The 21,738-nt window shown below is 30.3% G+C and overlaps 2 protein-coding genes across 2 annotated transcripts; one reads left to right on the forward strand and one right to left on the reverse strand.

Annotated features, from left to right (window-relative positions):
- Positions 1–8,940: 8,940 nt before the first annotated feature.
- On the forward strand, positions 8,941–11,889 carry LOC107937243 (auxin-responsive protein IAA18). The gene is made up of 6 exons (XM_041096226.1): positions 8,941–9,423; positions 9,523–9,896; positions 10,842–11,119; positions 11,216–11,357; positions 11,516–11,580; positions 11,678–11,889. Exons 2-6 carry the CDS (start codon positions 9,580–9,582, stop codon positions 11,713–11,715), a joined length of 840 nt encoding a protein of 279 aa, XP_040952160.1. The 5' UTR covers positions 8,941–9,423; positions 9,523–9,579; the 3' UTR covers positions 11,716–11,889.
- A 2,181-nt stretch (positions 11,890–14,070) lies between these two features.
- Positions 14,071–19,908, reverse strand: LOC107937290 (mitochondrial-processing peptidase subunit alpha). The gene is made up of 14 exons (XM_016870155.2): positions 19,781–19,908; positions 19,559–19,656; positions 18,585–18,761; positions 18,190–18,486; positions 17,674–17,841; positions 17,407–17,574; positions 16,722–16,802; positions 16,540–16,606; positions 16,091–16,188; positions 15,823–15,895; positions 15,664–15,734; positions 15,462–15,511; positions 14,572–14,684; positions 14,071–14,491 (listed from the first exon to the last, which is right to left on the reverse strand). Exons 2-14 carry the CDS (start codon positions 19,595–19,597, stop codon positions 14,439–14,441), a joined length of 1,455 nt encoding a protein of 484 aa, XP_016725644.1. The 5' UTR covers positions 19,598–19,656; positions 19,781–19,908; the 3' UTR covers positions 14,071–14,438.
- Between the last annotated feature and the right edge of the window lie 1,830 nt (positions 19,909–21,738).

Raw genomic sequence — 21,738 nt, forward strand, 5'->3', positions numbered from 1 at the left:
TAGCATTACCATGGATAATTGACTTACAGTTTAAATTTGTAACCCCCAAAGTCCATACCTTATAAAATGACCCATTCATTTTGAAAAACTGCCATTTCCACCCAAAAGATAGCCCAAAAAATAAAGAAAAAAAAACAAATTCCAGTATTTTACTATTTAATTTAGCAAACACATTATTTAGTAGAGGTTTTCATGAGACATGTCGGGTTAGATTAGACAATTAAATTTATATATAATTGTTTAAATTCGGTCTAACCAGACGTATGAATCTCAAATTTTGCTAAAAGTCCAAGCTCATTATTTTGGACTTAATATTTTTCTTAAAGAACCCAAGCCCTCTTGAATATCAGATGAGCCTTCGACTTTAGACGGGTTGCACAACTCTTAAACAGGTTTATTAGTTAGTGTTGATATGAGTATTCAATAAGGGGAGAGACAAAGAGGATAAGGTGGTAGTGCTAAGGAGGTCGGTTCACTTAAACAAGTAAAGTGTCAAAAAAGTAAGGGAGTGAAGTAGAGGAGACGGTGAAGACAAGGAAGGCATAATGCTAAGGATATTGCTTAGGGTTTCTGATGGGGGAAAAGATCATTTCTTTATCGTTCCTCGGAGTATATATAAGATAAAGGTCTCTTATCCAGTAATGCCACATCACCGATAGACCCCAGATATGGTGATTGTGAGGTTGGCCTAGTAGTAAGGTCACTCTACGCAAGCTGTCGTCAAATATGATATTGCGCTGACATTCTCCTTGTTGAGTTTGTACAAGATCATTAAGCTTCAATGATCCCACTTAAAGATAGGAGTGTTCTTATTAAAAGCAGGTGGCTTGGTGAAAGGTGAGATGCAAAGATAATTGATTCCTTAGTGATCAATCGGACGATGTGAGATAAAGTACTGTCCATAGATACTTATCAAGTAATCTCTTACAGTGCCACATGTTCAATATTGATTTATTTTTTAATTAATATTGAAAATTCTCGATTCAAATTAATCATAAAAACCAAACGTGTATTTTATTAAATAAATAATTAAATAATCTAATTTTTATCTCGAATCGAATTTGAAAATATAAAAAATAAAACATTTTTTTTTCGCAGCCTTGAAATTTGCATTCTAGGATATGGGTTTTGTTTGGAATAGGACAAAAAAAACATAAAGATATGTTTGGTTTGATCCCCTTCCTTCGTCTTTATGAAACTATGACATCCCAACTAAAATTTTTTTAATATTTGTCCAAATTCATTTACCACGTTTTTCATTTCCATTTATTTTTTCAAATATTTTACAATCCTTGTTTATGATCTATCACTATCTTCTTATGATTCTTTTTATCCAAACAAATCTTCTTTGTAAATGCATGGTTTTTTTTTTAAATCGAATCAACCAAATCAAAATCGACTAAATCAACAATTTTTTGAGGGATAAATATAATAATTATATGAAAATTGAAATAATCAAAACCCGATTTGACCAGTAAAAATTTATATTAAATTGGTAAAAAAAAACTAATTTTTTTTAAAAGTATATATATTTGCAAATAATGAGTTTTAAATCCTTAATCACTCCATTTTAGATTAGAAACAAATTAAACCAAATGCTATTTTTTTTTGTTATTTACTAACTATATTTAATATTTATTTCACGGAAAATAATTATTTTAATAACTATTTTACGTTGTTGAGGAGGATAATTTTTTTTTAGAGAAGTCTTCAAAGTGTCATTTGTTAATAAGTTAGCATCACCCTCAACAATCGAAAGTATTATCCCAGTATAAGGTTTTGTCTCCCAGCTTTGAGGACAGTCCTATAGGTTCGTTGGTCCAACCCGTTTAGATAGTTCAATTAAATGAAACATTAAAAAAAATCATAAAATAAAAAAGGTATATTAAAACTCAATTCAACCAAGTCTTTTAGCTCAACCCATACCGATTCACGGTTTAACTAATTTAAAACCTTTTATCAAATTAGCATTCCATCTAACCTCCGATCCAATCAATTTCATTAAGATAAAAGTCAATTTAAGTCCCACTTAAATTTTACTAAAGGGCTCAAATTGTTGTCATTAGATAATAATTAAATAATAATTGGCTTTTTATTAAATAATAATTAAATCCAACTCATGAAAACTACCCATTATTTTCTTAATAAGTATAAACATGACCTAATCCAAAATCAAGGGGGACAAAGAAGGTCTTACTAAATTCAAAGCCTTTAATCCTTGTTCTTTTGAATGCATTGCATCACAGCCACCCATTTAACCCACAAATAAAAATAAAAAATATCAATTGAATCATCCATAAAATAATAAAATATTTATATATATGTTTTCAATTTGATCATTAAAATATTAGTTTTATAAATTGATAAAATTTTTAAATTTGGTCATTAAACTTGAATTTTATTAATGCGTGATGATACGATATTCTGAGAGTGTGTCGTATAGTGTCACATTATCACTTAAAATTTAATATATATAGTCTAAAATTTTATAAAGAAATTATATAGTTTAAAAAAAATGTCCAGATGATAATGTGGAACAATCTCACAGCGTCGCATAGCTGCACTTTAATAAACTCAAATTTTAAAGACTGAATTGGGAAAATTTTCCAAATTCCAAGAGACAAAAAAGAAATTAAAGTCTAAAATGAAAAAAAACTAAATTTAAGGACTAAATGTTATTTATTAATTTATTTTTTATGGTTGTTATCAACATCTTTGCCTTTTGGCTAGCAAGCTCCATGTTTGTAATAATCACACTCATATTCTCCCAATTTAAATAATTAAAATTGCCTTTTGTTTTTTTTTATTATTTAGTGCATTAAATAATTAATATAATAAAAAAATTTAAGCTTTGCCGAAAATAATGTATGCTTTTAAATAACTTTAAAAGAGAAAGGGCCCAAAGGAGAGGAGAAAATCCGGAATTGGGTCCAACAAGTGATCTTGTAGCGGCGCATGAACATATTATACGCAAACACAAATTAAAAGGGTAAATTTGGAAATGCAAATAAATTTAGACATGATATAAATATTATTTTTTGTTTTTGTATATTTTATGTCCATTTAACGATATATGTTCGAGGTTTGTGGTTGCTCCTCTTAATAATATCGTCTCCGAGGTTTGATTTTGTATTCTCTTATAAGAAGTACATTGTTTCTTATCACTACAACCAACACTTATTGGTACGATATAAACAATATATGTAAAAGTTTACATCTTGACGTACTAAAATTTATATAAATCGGCCTTTAAACTATCATTTTTCTCGTTTGGGTATTTATTTTTTGGATAAGCTACACTGAAGATCATTAAACTATTAGTAAGTTTACATTATTGCCACTTAACTTCAAAAAACTACAAAATGATCATTAAACTATTCGAATGTTTTTATTTAAGTTATTGAACTATTCAAATTTTAATTTAAGTTTTTGGGTTGTTAAGTTTTTTTTTTTAAGTTCGGCTACTGAGTTCCAAGTGATGATTTAATATCATTACAATTGATCAGTATCTATCAACGAGTAAAAAAAAACAAACCTTAGATCCAAGTCAATATGATGGTCAATATTAGATATCATAGAAAAAAACGATTTGAATTTTGGTTTATAGATTCATGATATTAAAAGTTGATATAGTGTTTTGAGCTTAAACGAGACAAAAATCATAGTTTAGGTCTCATGTTCGATAAAAAAAATTTAGGTACTTAAGAGAAAAATATTACACATTTTAAGGCCAATAACGCATTTAGGGCAAAAGATATTTAAACTCGATTCAAATCAAACCCTCAAAATTTAAAATAATTGAATTAGAGAATATTATGGGCTTAAATGTGCTCAAATCAATATCTTCAAGTTATTGTAAAGAGGCATAATGATAAAATTAGCCCTAAACGTTTACATATTTCGTCAATTTAACTCTTAAAATTTTTGAACTAAATTTAGTCATTAATCATTCAATAATAGTCACATTATTATTTTTAATGGAAATGTTAAGTAAAATATTGAATTTTTTTAATGATATTAGCATAATAACATGCATGATACTGAGAGAGGTGAATGTATTTAGTAAGTCCCTCTATCATAAGAATCAAATTAAATTACTACATCTACTGTTAAATAAATAAATTCAATCATTATATTATTAAAAATAATCAAATAAGACCGAATTTAAATAGATCTAACATTTACAGTTAAACCGTAAATAAAAATAAATTTTAATTTTATTATATTTTAACATTATTTAATATTAAAAAATTAAATTAATAATAAATAGATTAATTTCATCCAGTTGTCAATAACTACAATCACAAATCAATCATGCGAGATATCGGAACCGTTAATCAAACGGTCGGGGTTATCCCATCAGATCAAGTCCCTTGATTAGACTGCCGCTACCTTTAGTACCCTTTATTTAATTTAATTTAAATTTTTTTCCTTAATTTACTATTTAGATTTTTTGACATGACGTTTACTTCATCAGCTGTCTCCTTTTTACAACGCATCCTTCGTCATCCCCGTTGATCTGATATATTTGGCTCTACATCATGAAGATTTTTGTACAGGTCACCACGTACATTGAACATGAACGGTCCTGATTTCCGTTTGATAATGGGAACATGTAATCCCTGATGTTCTTGACTGAGACTAATAAAATAGAAAGGATTAGGTCCCGGGTTTTCACCCCCACGTGTCTCCAACGAAAATTAGGGATAAACGTGTATTATAATATATAATTTTATTGTTATTATTTTTACATTAATTACATATAAATGTATTTTTTATCCAAAAAAATATCAAGTTTATTTCTTCATGTTTATTTTTTTCACTTTAATCGTGTTAATAATTAGAGTATAATTTTAAAATAAAGGAAAAATAGTAATTAAATTTTTAAAAAATAAAAATATAAGAATAAATTTTAAATTTATGAATAATATAAAGACTTATGATATATTTTAACAAAAAAATAAATTTAATTTTTTATTTTCAAAACAAATAAAATTTAATTAAAACATGTAATAAGTCTTTATATTCTTTCTAAATTTGAAATTTAGTCCTTTTACTTTTAATTTTAGGAATTCAATCTCTCTACTTTTTAGATCTCAAAATTCAAGTCTAATTGTAAACACTATGAATTTTTTTGTTAAATTCAAGTTTATTATAATGTTATTTTAATTACATGGATATTAAGTTATCTTTTATTTAGAAAAACACACAAACAAATTTGACAAAAAATTAATGGTGTTAATCGGTAGCAATTGAACTTAAATTTTAAAATTAAAAAAGTACAAGGATCAAATTATAAATTGAGAAAGAGTATAGGGACTGATACAAAAATTCCACACCAACTACCTAGTAACTATCCACACAAAAAAAAGAAGAGCACACTCAGTTGACGCGGTCTAAATTGCGGGTGGGATAGGAGTAGGAGTTTCGTAACAATAAATGAAAGAGAAAAATATTGCTATTTTATTATGGGACCGACCGTACGTAATGATAATACAGCCGACTAGCAAATAGGATGTGGCGTTAAATATCGAACATGTTGGGTGGTCGGAGGCGAAAAAGCATTACCGATTCACGAGCCCCCGAGTGAAGTGACAGCCTGACTCAGTGGGACCCACCATAGTGTCAAAGCGGCCGAACCCCTCCCTCCTCCTCCTGTTATAATATTTGTTCCATGTTTAATCCTTTGTGGCAGTCTGCAAAGGTTGTCTCTTTTCTTTACAACAATAAAATTACGATAAATGTTAATTAGTTTATCTATCATTGGCTAAGAATTAATGTATAATAATTAATAAAAGATCAAATAATGAATAATTTTCCGATGTTTTTAATCATTAATAATTAAGTCTATAAATTATTCTGAAGTTTTTAAAAGTCCAACTAGTGAACTCTAAGTGATGGTTCGACGACCGGTACGATGGATTAGTACTCATGGACGAGTAAAAAAACATACATTAAATCTAAGTTGATCTGGCGACTAGTGTTAAAGATTAATGAATATAACTGTTTGAATTTTAGTTTGTAGATTCACGATATTCATAGTTGTTTCATTAAAAAAACTAAATTATAGAAGATAAGAGAAAAATGAACGGTGAGAATAGAGAATGTCATACAACATTTTAACAATCCATGACTTAAATGAAAATTTTCACTTAGTTTACTGATATTTTATACTTTTTGAAGTTGAGTGACCAAAAGTAAACTTACTAATATTTTAATGATCTTGCGTGTAATTTACCTTTACAAAATTTATAAGAAACACAATTTAAGTTGTTGAAGTTGTTGAGTTTTATGATGTGCACCATGGTAGGGGATAATAATTATTGGCGTAATAATAAATTTAGTCTTCAATATTTATATATTTTTTCAAATTGGTTATTAATCTTTCAAGAAGAGTTTTTCTTGAATAAGTTCATTTGACTTATTAAAATATTGTTCTTTTAACGATGTTGGCGTGTGCAACCCACGTGTACTTCATATTGACATAATATTATTTATCTTATTTGACAGATTGACAAATAATTTAAAATTATAAAACTAAACAAATTATAAATTATAAAAAGTTTATCAAATGTAAACTGCCATATGCGCTACCATATTTAAAAATTAATGTTTTAGTCAATATGGTTATTAAAAAAACAACTCGACCATTTTTTAAAATTTATTGGTCCAATAAAAATTAATTTTTATTTGGTTTTACATCTCGGTTCAATCAATTGGATCATCGATTTTCGACTCAATAGTTTGCATTCACTGGTAAAATTGTTTTTTCTTTTTTCTTTTGTTATGTTTAATTTTATTTTTGAAATAAATTTTAGCTAAAAAATTATTAATGTAATTAAATTTAACAAGTAAGGACAATATTGTCATTGTAATAAGGTTTGGTCGGTTTGTTGAGCCGCTAAAAGAGCGTTCATTGCATTTGGTCTTTGGTGGCGATGACACGAATTCTTTTTAGCAACGATTATTTTAGAGTTTTTGAAGGAAATAAATATATTATTTAATTATCATATTTTATATTAAATTTTTAATTTTTAAAAAATTATTTCATATAATTAGTAAATATTTAAATTGAAATAAAATATTTAAATATGCATTTTTTCTCTAGTTTTTATAATTATGTTTGGACAAATATGATATTTATAAAGAGTATAATTAATACTAAATTATAACATCAAATAAATAGATATATATAGCTTTTAAAAAAAATAATTTTTAAGATAATTTTAATTTTTTAAAATGAGAAGTTTTTGTTAAAGATTATGGATGATATTTTAATATAAAAAGTATAATTCATAAAGAAATATAAATGACATGATTACCCTTCACGTGTGAGAGTAATCTACTCTTATTAATATAATGTTAATTGGATCAATAACACGAGTTAATTTAGCAACAATTAAATAAAAAATATTTAAAAATATTTTTAATAAATAATTAAATATTAGTATAATATTATTTTATATGAATATTTAAACTTATGCCTACTGAAAGTTTCCTAATAAATATTATACAGTTTTTCCTAATATTAGTTTCTCCTTTCACTCACGTATGCGATAATTTTTTTTAAATTCAATGACCGAGTTGGTGTCACTTAACGTGTGGCATCAAATTTAGTCAAACATTTAATAATAGTACTGAATTATGTTACACTCAAGATATGGATGAAAAATAAGATTATCTAATAAATATATTTATAAAAATGAAATAAAAAACAATTGAGGTTTTAGTTAAAACAACAAAGTAGAGATGTTAAAAATCATAGTGTCTGAATCCCATGTAATCGCCTGATGGTTTAGGGTGTTCACCGCCCTATGTGTGGCATGAGTTCGAGTTGCGTTAATCACGTTAGTTATCCGGGCTTTGCCTTGTTATTATAATTTACTAAAAAAATGTTTACACTATATACAACTTGAATCTTACTTGCTAAAAAAGTCATTATATTAGGGTCAAATTTTGTAACACATTAGATTCAATTGCTTCATATGTATATTTGTAACTTGATTTACGTTTTTTTCGTATGCTTTGAACTTATATTTAATGCCTAAATTAATAAAAAAATAATTAATATTTTTAAATCCAAATTAAAATGCTTTTAAAATTTTAATAATTATTTAAAAATATTTGATGAAATTAACTGAAAAAACAAACAAACTTCCCATCTATCACCTTCTCCTTAAAAGCAAAACTCTAGTTTTGTATTGAATTAGGCCTCAAGTCTCTCTCCCTCTTTCTTTTAAACCAATTTTAAAAAGTCGGCTTTAATTAAACCTTCAACTAATCAAAATATTTAAGGTAATTTATGTTAAAGGTTATTAAATTATTAATAAGTTCATATTTTAGCCATTTAACTTTAAAAAATTACAAAATGATCATTGAATTATTCAAAAAAATTTATTTAAGACATTAGGTTGTTTGGATATGACATACCATAAATCCAAACTTATCTGACAATCAATGTCAGAAATCAGAAAAGAGAAAATTGTTTAGATTCTGATTTATAAATTCCTAACGTTCAAAATTATTTTATGAAAAAAAGACTGAACTGTAAAAGAAAAGGAGAATGAGAACTTTCGATTGGTGTAGACGGTACAAACACAGAATATTATACAACAATAAATTTAACAATCTAATAACTTAAATGCAAATTTTTAAATAGTTCAATAATTATTTTATAAATTTTAAAATTAAATAATTAAAATATAAATTTTCTATTAATTTAATAATCTTGAGCGTAATTTACCTTTGAAAATTTCAGTAAATAATACAAGAATTACAGCTACACTTTCTAGGCCAAAAAAGTAGCAATAAATTTGTCTTTTAGTTGATCTCAAAACTAGAAAACTTTAATTCCAAAGTTCCCCTCCCCCAATAGTTATCCCCATTAAAAGCATAAAGTGAAAAAGAAATTCCCCTATCCTTTTCTTCACTTTGTAACTAAATAAGTAAAGCTTTTAAAATCCAAATTAAAAATGAAAACTTTGATTTAAGACAACAAGTGGCTTACATTTTAAGCATATGGGTCTTTTATCTTCTTTACATTTTTACAATAAGAACACAGAACAAAACAGCAAAGCTTTTGCTTCTTGAGCTGAACAAAAAACAAAACCCAATGTTGTTTTAGCTATGGTTGCGTGATTGGTGTTCTAAAATTTTTCCTTTTTTTAAAATTTTTTTTCCCATTTTTGGGTCATTGAGTAAAGGGGAATCTGTTTCTCTTTTTTAAGCTCTCTCTTTCGTCGCTGCCCTTCATTTGTTGTGTTCTTCACATCTTTTTATTATAGTTCTTTGCTCTTTGTGTTGTTAAAAACAAAACATTTTGTTCTTTTAGTGTTGGGTTTTTTTTTAAATGTTCTTGCCTTGTTTGTTGAAATTCCTCAGCGACCTTTCATTTCTATTCATGAGTGTGACTCATTTTTAAAGGTATAGAGCAAGTTTCTTCAATGGTTTATGTCTTTTTCATTTGTTATTTTCTTTGTTTTTCTGACACTTTAAGATTTACTTTGTTTTGTTTTTTTACAGTTCGTTTCAAGTTCTTGTTCTTCAAAGACAAAAAACAAAAAGCTGTCTTGTTTTAATATGGAGAGTGGTTGTTCAAAGAAGCTTCTTGATTTGATACCTCAAGAAAAAAAATGGGGTTTCATTGAAAATCAAAATGGTATAAGCCATGGATCTTCAGAAGAGAAGAAACTAGAGCTGAAGCTTGGTCCACCAGGTGAAGAAGACGAGCTTTTGGTCTCATTTGGGTATTTTTCTTCAATGAAAAGCAATGCAAAACATGCACATAATAAGTTTCCACCACCACAGGAGGACCACCGTGGTGGGGCGGTTTTGGCTGCCTCTTGGGCCAAAAACCACCATCACCAGCCAAAGCCTCCCAACTGTTCTCAAAAGAGGTACTTGAGTTGAGCTTATGCTTATGTGGTCCATGCATGGTTATTTACATGTTTCATTATCTTCATGCCTTTTTCATGTTTCTATTACATGATGAAAAATCTCAAAATTTTCTAATCTTTCTATTACATGATGAAAAATCTCAAAATTTTCTGATCTTTCATGTGTTGTGTTCATTTTTTATGTTATTTTATTACATGATTTGTTGATCTTCATTTTTAGATGTGTAAGTTTTACTATTTTTGTCTATTATCTGTAGTATCTCCTCCTATGCAGTTATTATATATAAATCATAAATGGAAATACTATTTTCCCACATATTTGTATACTGTTTGATGTTAAATATTGGTTTAATACCTGTTTTTGCCCCCGTATCTAATGAAAATTTCATTTTAGCCCTTTTACTATTTTTTTCCGGTCCTTTTGCCCCTAATACTTTAATTAGGTCCACTGCGTTAGCCCCTTGACCATTTTCGTTAAAATCCCACGCGTGAACAATAGTAAAAGGATCAAAGTGAGAATTTCATTATAGTACAAGGGTAAAAGTGAAAATTTTCACTATAGTGTATATCAAAGTGAAATTCACTATAGTATAAGGGCCAAAATAGGTATTAAACCTTAAATAAATATTAAAATAGTTAGTGTTCAACAAAAACAAAAAAATTTCATTAATTACAAATAAATTTATAAATCCGGCTTTTTTTACTGGTTGAACTGGTTTTTTTTCCGGTCAGACTAATGGCCGATTTTAATATACTGGTCAGGCCGAACATACCATCGATTCTTAGTTCAATCAACCAGTTCAATCTGAAATTATATTAGTGAGTGTTGTATATGAATACATGTTTTAGTTTCTACTTTTTTTTGTTTCGAGGGTCTATTCAATATGAAATCTTTTAGGAAAAATGAAGAGTCCAGGTAACATCGTGTTATAATTATGAAAACAGGACTGCTCCGGGTCCGGTCGTGGGATGGCCGCCGATTCGCTCATTCAGGAAAAATCTTGCAACCACTTCAAAACTAGCTTCTGAATCACCAACTAGTCTCCCTCACAAGGTTGCTAACGAAAGAAATCCAGCGGCCCCCGAGACTCGTGGTAAGGGTCTATTCGTGAAAATCAACATGGATGGAGTCCCAATCGGACGGAAAGTCGATCTCAAAGCCTACGATAGCTATGAAAAACTGTCGACTGCGGTTGGTGAACTCTTTAGTGGCCTCCTTGCAGGTATCTCCGAATTCGAAGCATGCTTGTACTAATTAAGTTGTGCGAATGTGATATACAATGATCGATCTATTTGTCTTTGGTTTTGATCCGGTGCAGCTCAACGAGATCCCTCTGCTGATGGACCGAAGCAAGAGGAAGAGAAAGCGATTACCGGTGTATTGGATGGAAATGGGGAATATACACTCGTTTACGAGGATAACGAAGGCGACCGGATGCTTGTCGGTGATGTCCCGTGGCAGTAAGCATCTGATCCCTATAAATCTAATGAAATTCGACATCCTACTTATTCCGTATGATGTATACATTTGTATTCGAGTTGTCTTGAAAGTTTCCGTCTTAAAACCGGCATTAGATTACTTGTATCTTAACCATAATCATACCGGATCGGATTCGCAGTATGTTTGTATCGACGGTGAAGCGGCTGCGTGTGTTGAAGAGCTCGGAACTCTCCGTTATCAACCGTAAGTTACGATCACCGTTCGATGATATGGTTATTATTACATATCCATTTTCCTAGGTTTCATTAACAAAAATTGTTGGCTGTTGCTTTTATTACAGTTGGAAGCAGTAAGAAGGGAAAGAGGGTGCAAAACTAGAGTTAAATTTTCATGTTTTTGACAATTTCATCCTCTGTTTTGCATGGAAATGTTGTACTCGCAACAATATATATATAAGTAGTTTTATATGTAATTTTATTTGACTTGTTGAACATGCTTTGCCATTTGGAACAGTGAATCCTTAATATGAAGCATTAAAGAAATATGCTCGAAGTCACTTGTACTTTTTGTATATTTGAATTTAGTCCTTTTTATTTTTGGAAGTTTTGATTCTTTATTTTTCGGATTTAAGGTAAAGTTCTCCTAAAAGGAGATATTGTAGACAAAAAAAATTTCAGAGCGTTTACTATAAAAACGAGTATGTTTGAATTGTTTTTTTAATATTAGCTCGAATCTAAATTGGGTTTTGAATAGGATCTATGGTAGTGAGGAGGAATTGTACGAAAATGTAATTTCACGTCATCATTATTCTTTTTTAACATAAGAATAATAAATTAGTTTTTTTCTCCTTATTTTTAGTATTTTTTAGTTAGATTTGTCGTTCTCCTATTAGAAAGGGATAGGGTTGACTTAGAATCACAGTTTCATACAATCCTTTCTCCTACGGTAATCGGTATTATATAGGTTAGTGCAATACTGTTTCGGTTCTCGATCAGTACTACAATCTAAGTTCAATTTCAGTCAAGATTTCAGTGCATTTTGGCTGTTTGGGTGTGTTTTAGCTAATATCAATTTGTATAAGTGCATTTCGGTTGGTATAATTATATAGATGCAATTGAGATATATTTTCATGTATTACATTATATATATACATGTATAAAAATAAAAATATCGATTAATTCGAAATAATATATCAAAATGCATCGATACTAAGACATGTTAATACTAAAACAAAAATAATACATTGATCGGTACGATACTAACTACCTTAATAAAAATACTATAAAAAATTAAATCGGATTCGGGTGGGTACATGGAATTGATACAAATGGTTTTGTAGTTTATGTTGACAGCAGCCAAGTAGCAATCAACCCATTTTGTTGAAAAGGACAGACCCAATGAATTGATCCCTGAACAACCCAACTTGCTAATCACTTTGATATCATCATCTTCATGCTTACCTTCACTGTTTTCCTTAGTTTTCTACTGTTTAAAGTCTCAAAAGGGCGGTGGGCAAAAATAATTTAATTTTCATGTTACTTGGATTTTAATTTTAATTTTTTTTACAAAATATTTGTATTCAATATAGGGTGATAATAATAATAATAATAGATAAAATAGATTGAATATTTATTGTTCAGAAATCATAAATTTGGAATATTAAGATTTTGATAATATAACTTTACCTTAAAATGAATTTAGATATTTATTTTAAATTTAAATAATAATATTCAGAATTATACAAAAATATAAAAAAAATGTATTTTTCATATATATATATATATAAAGGTAGTCATATCGAAATGAATATATTTAGACTTAGATGGTCAATGCCTAACATTGGCTGTAATCTAATTTCCTTCCATTTTAAGACTAGAGACACGTGTGGGGAATGTAAAAAGAGTGAAAAACACACGTGCGCATTCGCCGGCACTTATTACAGCTGTCACTCGCCTGCCTACCCATCGGCATGTCTTTGGTCTTTGGTCTTTGCTAGTTTGCTTTATCCTGACTGAGTTTGGTTGGTCGGGAGGAACACGTGTTATTTTTGACCCAAAATATTATTCATTGAATTCAGATATTCGTCGACATCAAACGGAAAATTTAGAGTAGGCAGATCTCCCAATAACATCAATTTTTTTTTTAAATTTTTAAATTTTGATTTTGTCGAGAATTCAAATGCTTAAAAAGACAACGAATTACAAATGCTTGAAAAGATAATAAATTATAAAATAGAAAAATATTATCGAGTGTTTGAAAATATAAGTTAAAACTCAAAACCGTGCTTCAAAAAAATTAATCCTTTTAGAATTTGTAACTACTACATGTACGTGCTCAAGTTCTTAAACAAAACACTTACCGAAGATAATATCCGAATCCAATCAAACCAAACCGAAATATTAATCTAAAATCTGAAAAAAGAAATAGAAAAACTCCAAATTTGCTGTTATTTGTAAATGAATCAAATCCATTTAAGCACACATTTCTTTTATATATATAAATATTTTAAAATATTATTTTTCGTTTAACATTTCATAATTATATTTTATTAAATTATTAAATTTGTGTTTTTTAGTATTAAAATTATCATATTATATGTTAAAATTTTATACGAAATAAAAATATATTATAAATAAAATCGACCGAACCAAACCGACCCATTGGCCCATTTTTCAAACCGGCTTAATATTTCTTTTAGCTGGTAATAGGAGGGGAAACTAACTCGGGCTAATGTAGATGGTTCCCATCTCCCCATGGAACCAATAAAAATACCATTATTATGTCTTAGCTTTCGCAGAAACATTTCTACAAACAGTTTAAATGCATGTAATGCAAAACACTGAAAAATTGAGTTTAGGAAACTTCCGGGCCCTTAATCTATGAGCCAGTAATTGGCAAACAAACAATATTTCTCAAGGTCCGATTCTTGCAACCTGATAATCCGAGTGCAAAACTGAGACGGCTCATTAATTTTCAGCGACCGGCAAAATTAGGAAGTTAAAAAAACCTAGGGGGAGGGGGAAGTATAAGGAGATGGCTGTGGTGGGGTGTCGGTGCTGCCACGGTAAACTCCATCTCCGGCTTGCAGTTCATGGCGCAACTTATTTAGCATGGAACTTGCTGCTAACTGATTCGTAGCTGGGGACTCGAAAAACTGGCAAGCAAGAAAGGTAAAGAATCTCATAATCAAATTAATGACTCGGATTAAATAAATCCAGGGGAATTGATATTTACCGTCACCGTAATATGCCATGGTTAGAGGCGAGGATATAATCTTCTTAGCCATGTTGGTAATATCGCGCAACGTGACTTCATCCACCATCTTTAAAAATGCATTTACGGATTTCCTATGAAGAAATAAGATAAAACGTGTAATAAGAAAGCAAAATGTGAAGTACGTTCACGAGAAATACGGTGAAACCTCACTCGAGGAGAGACTAGGAAACAAGTTTTTGTGGCCGGACCGGACAATACATAGTGTTAAACTATCATCGAGGACGATTAATATCACCCAACTTTTCGCTTGAGGAAAACCGATAAGGATGTCAAAACAAAGTTGGAACTAGAACATAAACATAACTTATTTTTATGTAATAACAGTTAATATGAATTTCACCTGTTTTATAAACTAGCATAAACTTTTTACTAACCATAAAACTCAGAATATGGTAATTTCACTCGTAAGATCATTTTCAAACGATAAGCATTTTCAGAAAGGTAAAAGAGCCTTCAACTTTAGGTGGACAACCCCTGTAGCAGGTTAAATTGTTTAGGTCTCGGTTTGGAGCTCGGGTGAATTAGTAAAATCGTGAAAGAATTCACCATGGTTAAGATTCTTAGCTTATACCCATGTTGCTTAAGTTTTTCATTTTTCCTGACCCGTTCTGACACCTATATCTAACACATATTGGAATAAAGGTACAAAATATGATCTTGTAAGAACCATCCAAGTACGAAGATAAACTTAGAAATAATCAGACAAAACCATGTCCGAAACATAAACATATCTGAAAGTTGCATGCAAGTCAGAGTATCATAGCTTCTTAGATTTAGTGTAGGCGATCATGCAGGAATACATAGGGATATATAAAGAAGAAAACATATTTAGAAGTCCGTAAACTCACCTTTCACCGTATGTCAAAATCTGCCTTCCGATATCTTCCGCTATAATCATCTGAAAAACACAACCGATTGAGTCTTATAAATATTTCAACAGAATAAAAGTAATAAAAAGAAATGATTTATAAAAAAGATTAAAATACGAAATTTGCCAGAATAATGCACAACTTGGCATTTTGGTATGGGGAAGAGAGTAAGAGAGCATACTCTAGATTCTAGATTCATTAGTACTGCCGATTTTGTAGCCTCTTGAGCACGTTTTATCATTAGCTGAGAAACTGCAACCAACACGGGTTCAAAAACTTTAAAAGAACTTTTAAAACGGGGGTATCGATAATGGACGAAATTGGAGAAATACAAGCAAACCTGATCCTTCAGTTGCCAACACAAGTAATTCTTCTGCTGCTATCTCAACGGCCCTTGACACGAAATCGGAGCTCTGGCATGAAAATTATGTATTCAGCTCGTTGTAAGTAGAAATCAAGGGAAGCACAATATCGAAAGACCTGACTAACGACATGCGACTATTGAAGAGTACGTATATACATGCACATATATACATACATGCTTCTGCGCTACTATGATTGTATTGCATGAACAAATGACAAAGACAAGTACGTAATGATAGCCTTACCGTGCTGCCATAGATGCCAAACAATCCCGTGTTATTGAAGATGCTATTGAATGCAGAAAAGGAATGAATCTGCTGATACTCGTTCAATACACGGAGATCTGTTTCCAAACATAACCGAGAAAAGGAAAAGTAAGAACGTATCGAGTGCATGGAAGAAATTCGAGATGTAATACATACAAAATTTGTGATATTTCACAATTAAAAGGAAGAAAGCAAGATTGTCACAAAACAAATTTTGCCTAACAGAAAACTTGACAGCTCAGATAAAATCAAATGAAAATTGTTGAGCAAGGAGAACTACAATATGTTACTCGGACTCAGCATTGAGTGCTTGATATGAGTATGTATCTAAAATGGGCATGCACGTACTTTGAGGGTCATATCCAAATACTAATACCCAGAAATGTATTGGACATGGATACTACATGCTGGATAAAAATAGAACTTACATAGCCGAGAGTGCATCCCTTTCCCGGGACCCCCAGCTGAAAACGAGCCACCACCACCCATGAGCATCTGTAGATCAACCAAAATCATTAAAACCAAAATAAAGTCCAAGACTTTTTCGCAAAGCATATTTGTGGGATCCAAAAGATTCACTGAAAATGAAGCCAAGTTCGAAATATGGCACCTGCAGTACAGTCAGAGTGACGGTGTCTTTCTCATTATTCCAACCACCAGGTACTTCAAAAGCAAGAGCGAAATGGGTACTCTACAATTCACAACAAAAAACTTTTGATCTACAAACAAGCAAAAATCTTGAAGTTCGAAAAATATTTTTGTTTTCTTTTTTCATGGGAGGACGGAAGGATGATGTGAAGAAAATTTTATTTTGGTAAAAAGACCGCTCCGGTCCTTCCCCATTTCAAAATTGAGCAAATTGGTCCCTAAAAAAAAATTCGAGCAATTTAATCCCTGTCAATTTCGAAAGTGAGCAATTAAGGATAATTAATCACGGCATTAACGTCATCAGTCAATTGTACATAATTTTGATTGATATAACAAATTTAGCTCTCGATGTTTACATGTTTTTGTCAATTTTGAGTATATTATAAAAAATTCAACAATTTTAGCCTCAACATGTACATATTTACATAAATGTTTCAGGCTAAAATTGTTAAATAATTACCATATTGATAGATCTTTGTGGGCAAAATTTGTTATTATACCAATAAAAATTATATACAATTGACAGAAATTGACAAGGATAAATTACTTCGATTTTTTTTAGAAGAACCAATTTGCGCAATATCGAAATTGAAAGGGACTGGAAATGTCATTTTACCAAAATTTTATTTATTATGGTAAAAACATACCGGTGAATCAGCTCGGCGACGAAAATAGCCACCAACATAAACAGATTTCGGTTCGTTTAGAGGGGGTCCAGCTGGGAGATCAGAAAGAAGGGGCTCGGCAATCTGCAAAAGCTCTTCGTGTTCAATGCCGGAAGCTGCCAGGACAATTCTATTCCCCTTATAGTTCTCCTGAAACCATCAAAAACAGACCACTATTCAACAAAACAAACATTGACAGAAACTCAGAAATATATGTAAGGGTAGGAGCAGGATAGAAGAGATTCTTACAGTAATGAATTCTTCCAAAATGTCGCTGTCCAATCTGTCTATTGCTGACTCGGGAACCAAGAGAGGATTTGCCAGTGCACCAGAGTAACCAGCAGAGTGAACTGCCTCCAAAATTAAGCGCTCGGGGTTTTTTGAAACTTCCTCCAGCTCGGCTTTAATCTTTTGCAACTGCACAAGAATGGGGTACATATCAAAAACTCAAAATACAGACAAAAAAACCCGGAAAAGATAAAAGGAGAAAAATCCAGGATCCAAGCTCATTACAACTGGCCAAAGCATTGAGTTCCTCAATCACACAAAGCATCGAAGCTAAACTGAGAAATTTACATGTACAAGCATTTAACTTTACTTGCTTATACAAAGAAAGGTAGAGCTAATTAATATGAAGAGCACAATGACATGGAAAACTAGTCAATGGTAATTATTGTACTTAACATAAGCTACATTTTTTTATAGGATTCTTCTTCGACATCTGTCGGTTTACTTGGAAAATCAGGAAAGATTAAACTAAATTACCTCTTCGTTAATTTCCCATTCCAAAAAAGCAGGGTTCCTCACACAGTCAATAAGCAATTCTACCATTTCGGGTACATAGGTCTTAAGGGCATCAAAGGTGTACGTCATGCACTCCCTAGTGGCCGAGGCTAATGTGTTACCTCCAATTGCCTCGACTTCCCTAACAACACGCAAGTGGCTACGGTTCGTCGTGCTCTTGAATGCCATTCGCTCTAGCAAGTGGGAGGCACCAGATGATATTGGTGTCTCGTAAATGGAACCACAATTAATGAATAAGCCGATCGAGGCAGCAGGAGTCTGATGAAAACAAGCAAAGAACTTAACCACACTGTAACCGATTAAACAATCAACAAAAATAACGGTTCAATAAATGAAGAATCGAGATTTTTCAATACCGGTAATTGCTCTGAGGCTATTCTCACACCATTGGATAGGGTTTTAATCTTAGTTTCACTAGGTGCTACGTAATCAGGTAGTGGTGGCGGAAGGGAAACGCTGTCTAATGGTGTGTCCAGAGGAGCAACGGCACTCGAAGTAGCATAACGTGCAGCTGCTAAATTACCGGAACGGCCCTATTCACAAATGTTTGGGAAAAGAAAAAGCACTTCTCTGTCAGTGATTACATGAAAGACCAATCCATCCAACAGTTCGATTTTGATCAGCACCATGCACATCAAGTGGATCAAAAGAAAACCCGAACAGAATGTATGAGGCAAATATTTGATGAACCATCAACATAGTAATTGAAAAAGCACCATGGAGGCACTCTACTCAAAAATGGACAATACCAGTTTTCAACAGTAGAAATGGATGAAACTTTTAACAGAATGATCAGTTTGATCTTTGATACATTAATATTTTTTGAGTAGAGGGGCATAGTAATCTATAGAACAAGCACCATTATATAGTTTAAAGAGAACAAACAAACAGTATATACAATCAAAGAAAATTAAAGGGATATATGGCATAGTTTCCATTAGTTCTTTTGAATCAAGAACTCTTTCATAAAGGAATGCCATAAATTTAGCTCTCTCTCTCTCTCTCTCTCTCTCTCTCTCTCTCACATTTAAAAAAAAAACCCAACATTTTCCCCCATTTTCCATTCTCTCAAAATCAAAAGAAAATACTAATGCCAATAAACAATTAGGGACCCCCCCCATTTTAACAAACAAAAAACAATAATCAGTTAACATCATAAAATGCATAATCTATATAAGAAAGTGATTGAATGGGTATTGAAAATGGGTCTTCAATAAACTCGTATTGGGTCATCTTCTTTCGTACTGATTCCCTGTATTTTCTCGAGACAAACAGAAAATTGACAGGGTTTTTAGAAAAAGCAATTTCGGGTTTTAAAAAAGAAACTAACCTTGAGAGCCCTGAAACGTGAAAGAGCAACTCTATACATGGTGTCTGTTTTTTATGTTTTTTCGTGGATTTTAAGGTTTTGGGAAACTGTCTTCTCCCCTGTCAGTAAAAAGTGATCTGTGTTAATTTGTTTTGTAATGAATAAAATCAATGAAGAGAAAAATCAAAGTCTCCTCTCTCTAAAGTGTGAGTATTGCAACGAGAAGAGGCGAAAAAGACGTACAGTTGAGTTGAGTTCCGATTTTAGTGGGTTAAAGAGGAAGAAGATGTCTGCTTTCACATTCTTTTTCATTTTTTTCAGTAGGGTTTAAGTCTCTTCACCGATCATTGCCACCTCAGCATTGTGTATGTGGGACTCTTAAATTTAGGCTCCGATTAAATTTGAGCGGATCATAGGCTGGATCGAGGGTTGACCCGAAAAATAAGAAATTTTGAATAAAAATATAAACTCGAAAAATAAGTATGAATAATTTAGCTTGAATTTGAAAAAAATTTAATGTTTTTTATTGTTGTTTTTAGTATTGTTTTGTTATTGTTTTTGTGTCGTTTAGTTATTATATTACTATTATTTTATTTTTATTATTTGGATATTATATAACTTTTGTTTTATTGTTAATTTTGCTTCTATTTTAAAAGTATTTGCTCGCAAAGTTACACTTATCTTAATATTGTTTAAATATAAATAATTTTTTAAATTTATTTTAAAAACTTTTATTTTAATGTTTTTAGTGTATTTTATATATTATATTTTAAAATTTGTTTTTATATAAAAATAATAATATAAAAAATTTTAATCCGGGTGAGTCCGGTCGGGTTCAGATTTTGCATTTTTATCCGAGCCAAGTTTGGACAAAATTTTAAGCTCATTTTGCAGGTCAGGTCAAACCCGAACCCCAAAAATGGGCCTAAAATTCTATTGAAGCCCGGCCCATGGTCACCTCTAGTTGGAATCATTATCACTTATATAATTTTCCATATATTTAAAATGGGAAAATATCACTTTAGCCCTTTTAAATTTTATAAAATTATATGTTAGTAAATAATAAAATTAAATTTTGACCCCCTAAAAATGATAAAATTTTTATTCAATCCTTAAAAAACTTATAAAGATATAAGTTAATACAATAATGCAATTACATTTTAACTCTAATAAAAATATATAACTCAATTCCAATCCCTCAAAAAATAATTTTTAGCTTAATATAAGCATGATGACAAAAAAAAAATCTGGATCGAGTTTGGGTTTCACCATTCAAGATTTGAGTTCAACCCAACTCATCATATTTTATACCTTTGTAATATATTTTTATTTTTATACATTATGTAATTTATATCACATAAAATAAATAATGATGCAATCCTACGTAAAGATTTAAAATGCATTAAGTAATGATTAGTTTGTTTTATTAATTTTTTATGATATGTTATATCGGTTTTCTGTATTTAAGGTATGATCGTATTTTCTATTAATATTTTTGTATTTTATATCAGTTTGTATTTACGGTATGTTATACCGAAATAATTTCTTTATAATTTTTAATTTTTCAAAAATTACTTAGCTATTTTTTATTCTTTTGGCGAAATACTTTATTTTATATTTGAGTTTTACACGTCTATTTAAATTTTCTTTTTATAAATTGATACACCATATTTTAAGTGGTACAAGTGAAATCAATTTCGATTTACTATGAAAATGGAGTGTTCCAGTCAATCGGGAAATATCGAAACATAAATGTCTACGACGATGATCGGAGAAACAACAAAGGTAGGGGAGGAGGTGATATTTCATATTGATTTTAATTTTATATGTTGAAATTCAAAATTTAATCTCAGCTAATTATTGAAGTTATAACGTGAATTTTCATTCATATGTTAACTATTAACATAATAGAGGGTCTAAAATTAAAATTAGACCTATTTGTTTTATATATGTTGACAAATATTTTCTGATTTTTTTTTCAATAAAAAATTCAAATAATATAACCTTCCATTTGAAAAAGTACTCTAAAATACTTGATAAAAAAAAGGAAAAAGGTTAATTTCATTATATGCCTCCAAAATATGATTCAAATTTTAAATTGATCCGTTGAAATTTGAAATATTTTAATTGAGTCCTTGAAGCATCAATGTTGTATTAATTAGGTCACTTGCCATTAGATTGGGTGTTGAATTTCAGCTTAA

This window comes from Gossypium hirsutum, chromosome D06, assembly GCF_007990345.1.
Source record: "Gossypium hirsutum isolate 1008001.06 chromosome D06, Gossypium_hirsutum_v2.1, whole genome shotgun sequence".
In the NCBI taxonomy this organism is placed as follows: Eukaryota; Viridiplantae; Streptophyta; class Magnoliopsida; order Malvales; family Malvaceae; genus Gossypium; species Gossypium hirsutum.

Bases quoted from the DNA above. Each gene is read 5' to 3' on its own strand.
- LOC107937243 (XM_041096226.1), top strand. From the start codon at position 9,580: ATGGAGAGTGGTTGTTCAAAGAAGCTTCTTGATTTGATACCTCAAGAA. The intron at 11,358-11,515 runs GTAAGCATCTGA...TCGGATTCGCAG, and splicing joins GTCGGTGATGTCCCGTGGCA to TATGTTTGTATCGACGGTGA. The intron at 11,581-11,677 runs GTAAGTTACGAT...CTTTTATTACAG, and splicing joins GGAACTCTCCGTTATCAACC to TTGGAAGCAGTAAGAAGGGA.
- LOC107937290 (XM_016870155.2), bottom strand. From the start codon at position 19,597: ATGTATAGAGTTGCTCTTTCACGTTTCAGGGCTCTCAAG. The intron at 18,487-18,584 runs GTATTGAAAAAT...TGTTTTCATCAG, and splicing joins TAGCCTCAGAGCAATTACCG to ACTCCTGCTGCCTCGATCGG. The intron at 16,607-16,721 runs GTGCCATATTTC...GTTGATCTACAG, and splicing joins TCACTCTGACTGTACTGCAG to ATGCTCATGGGTGGTGGTGG.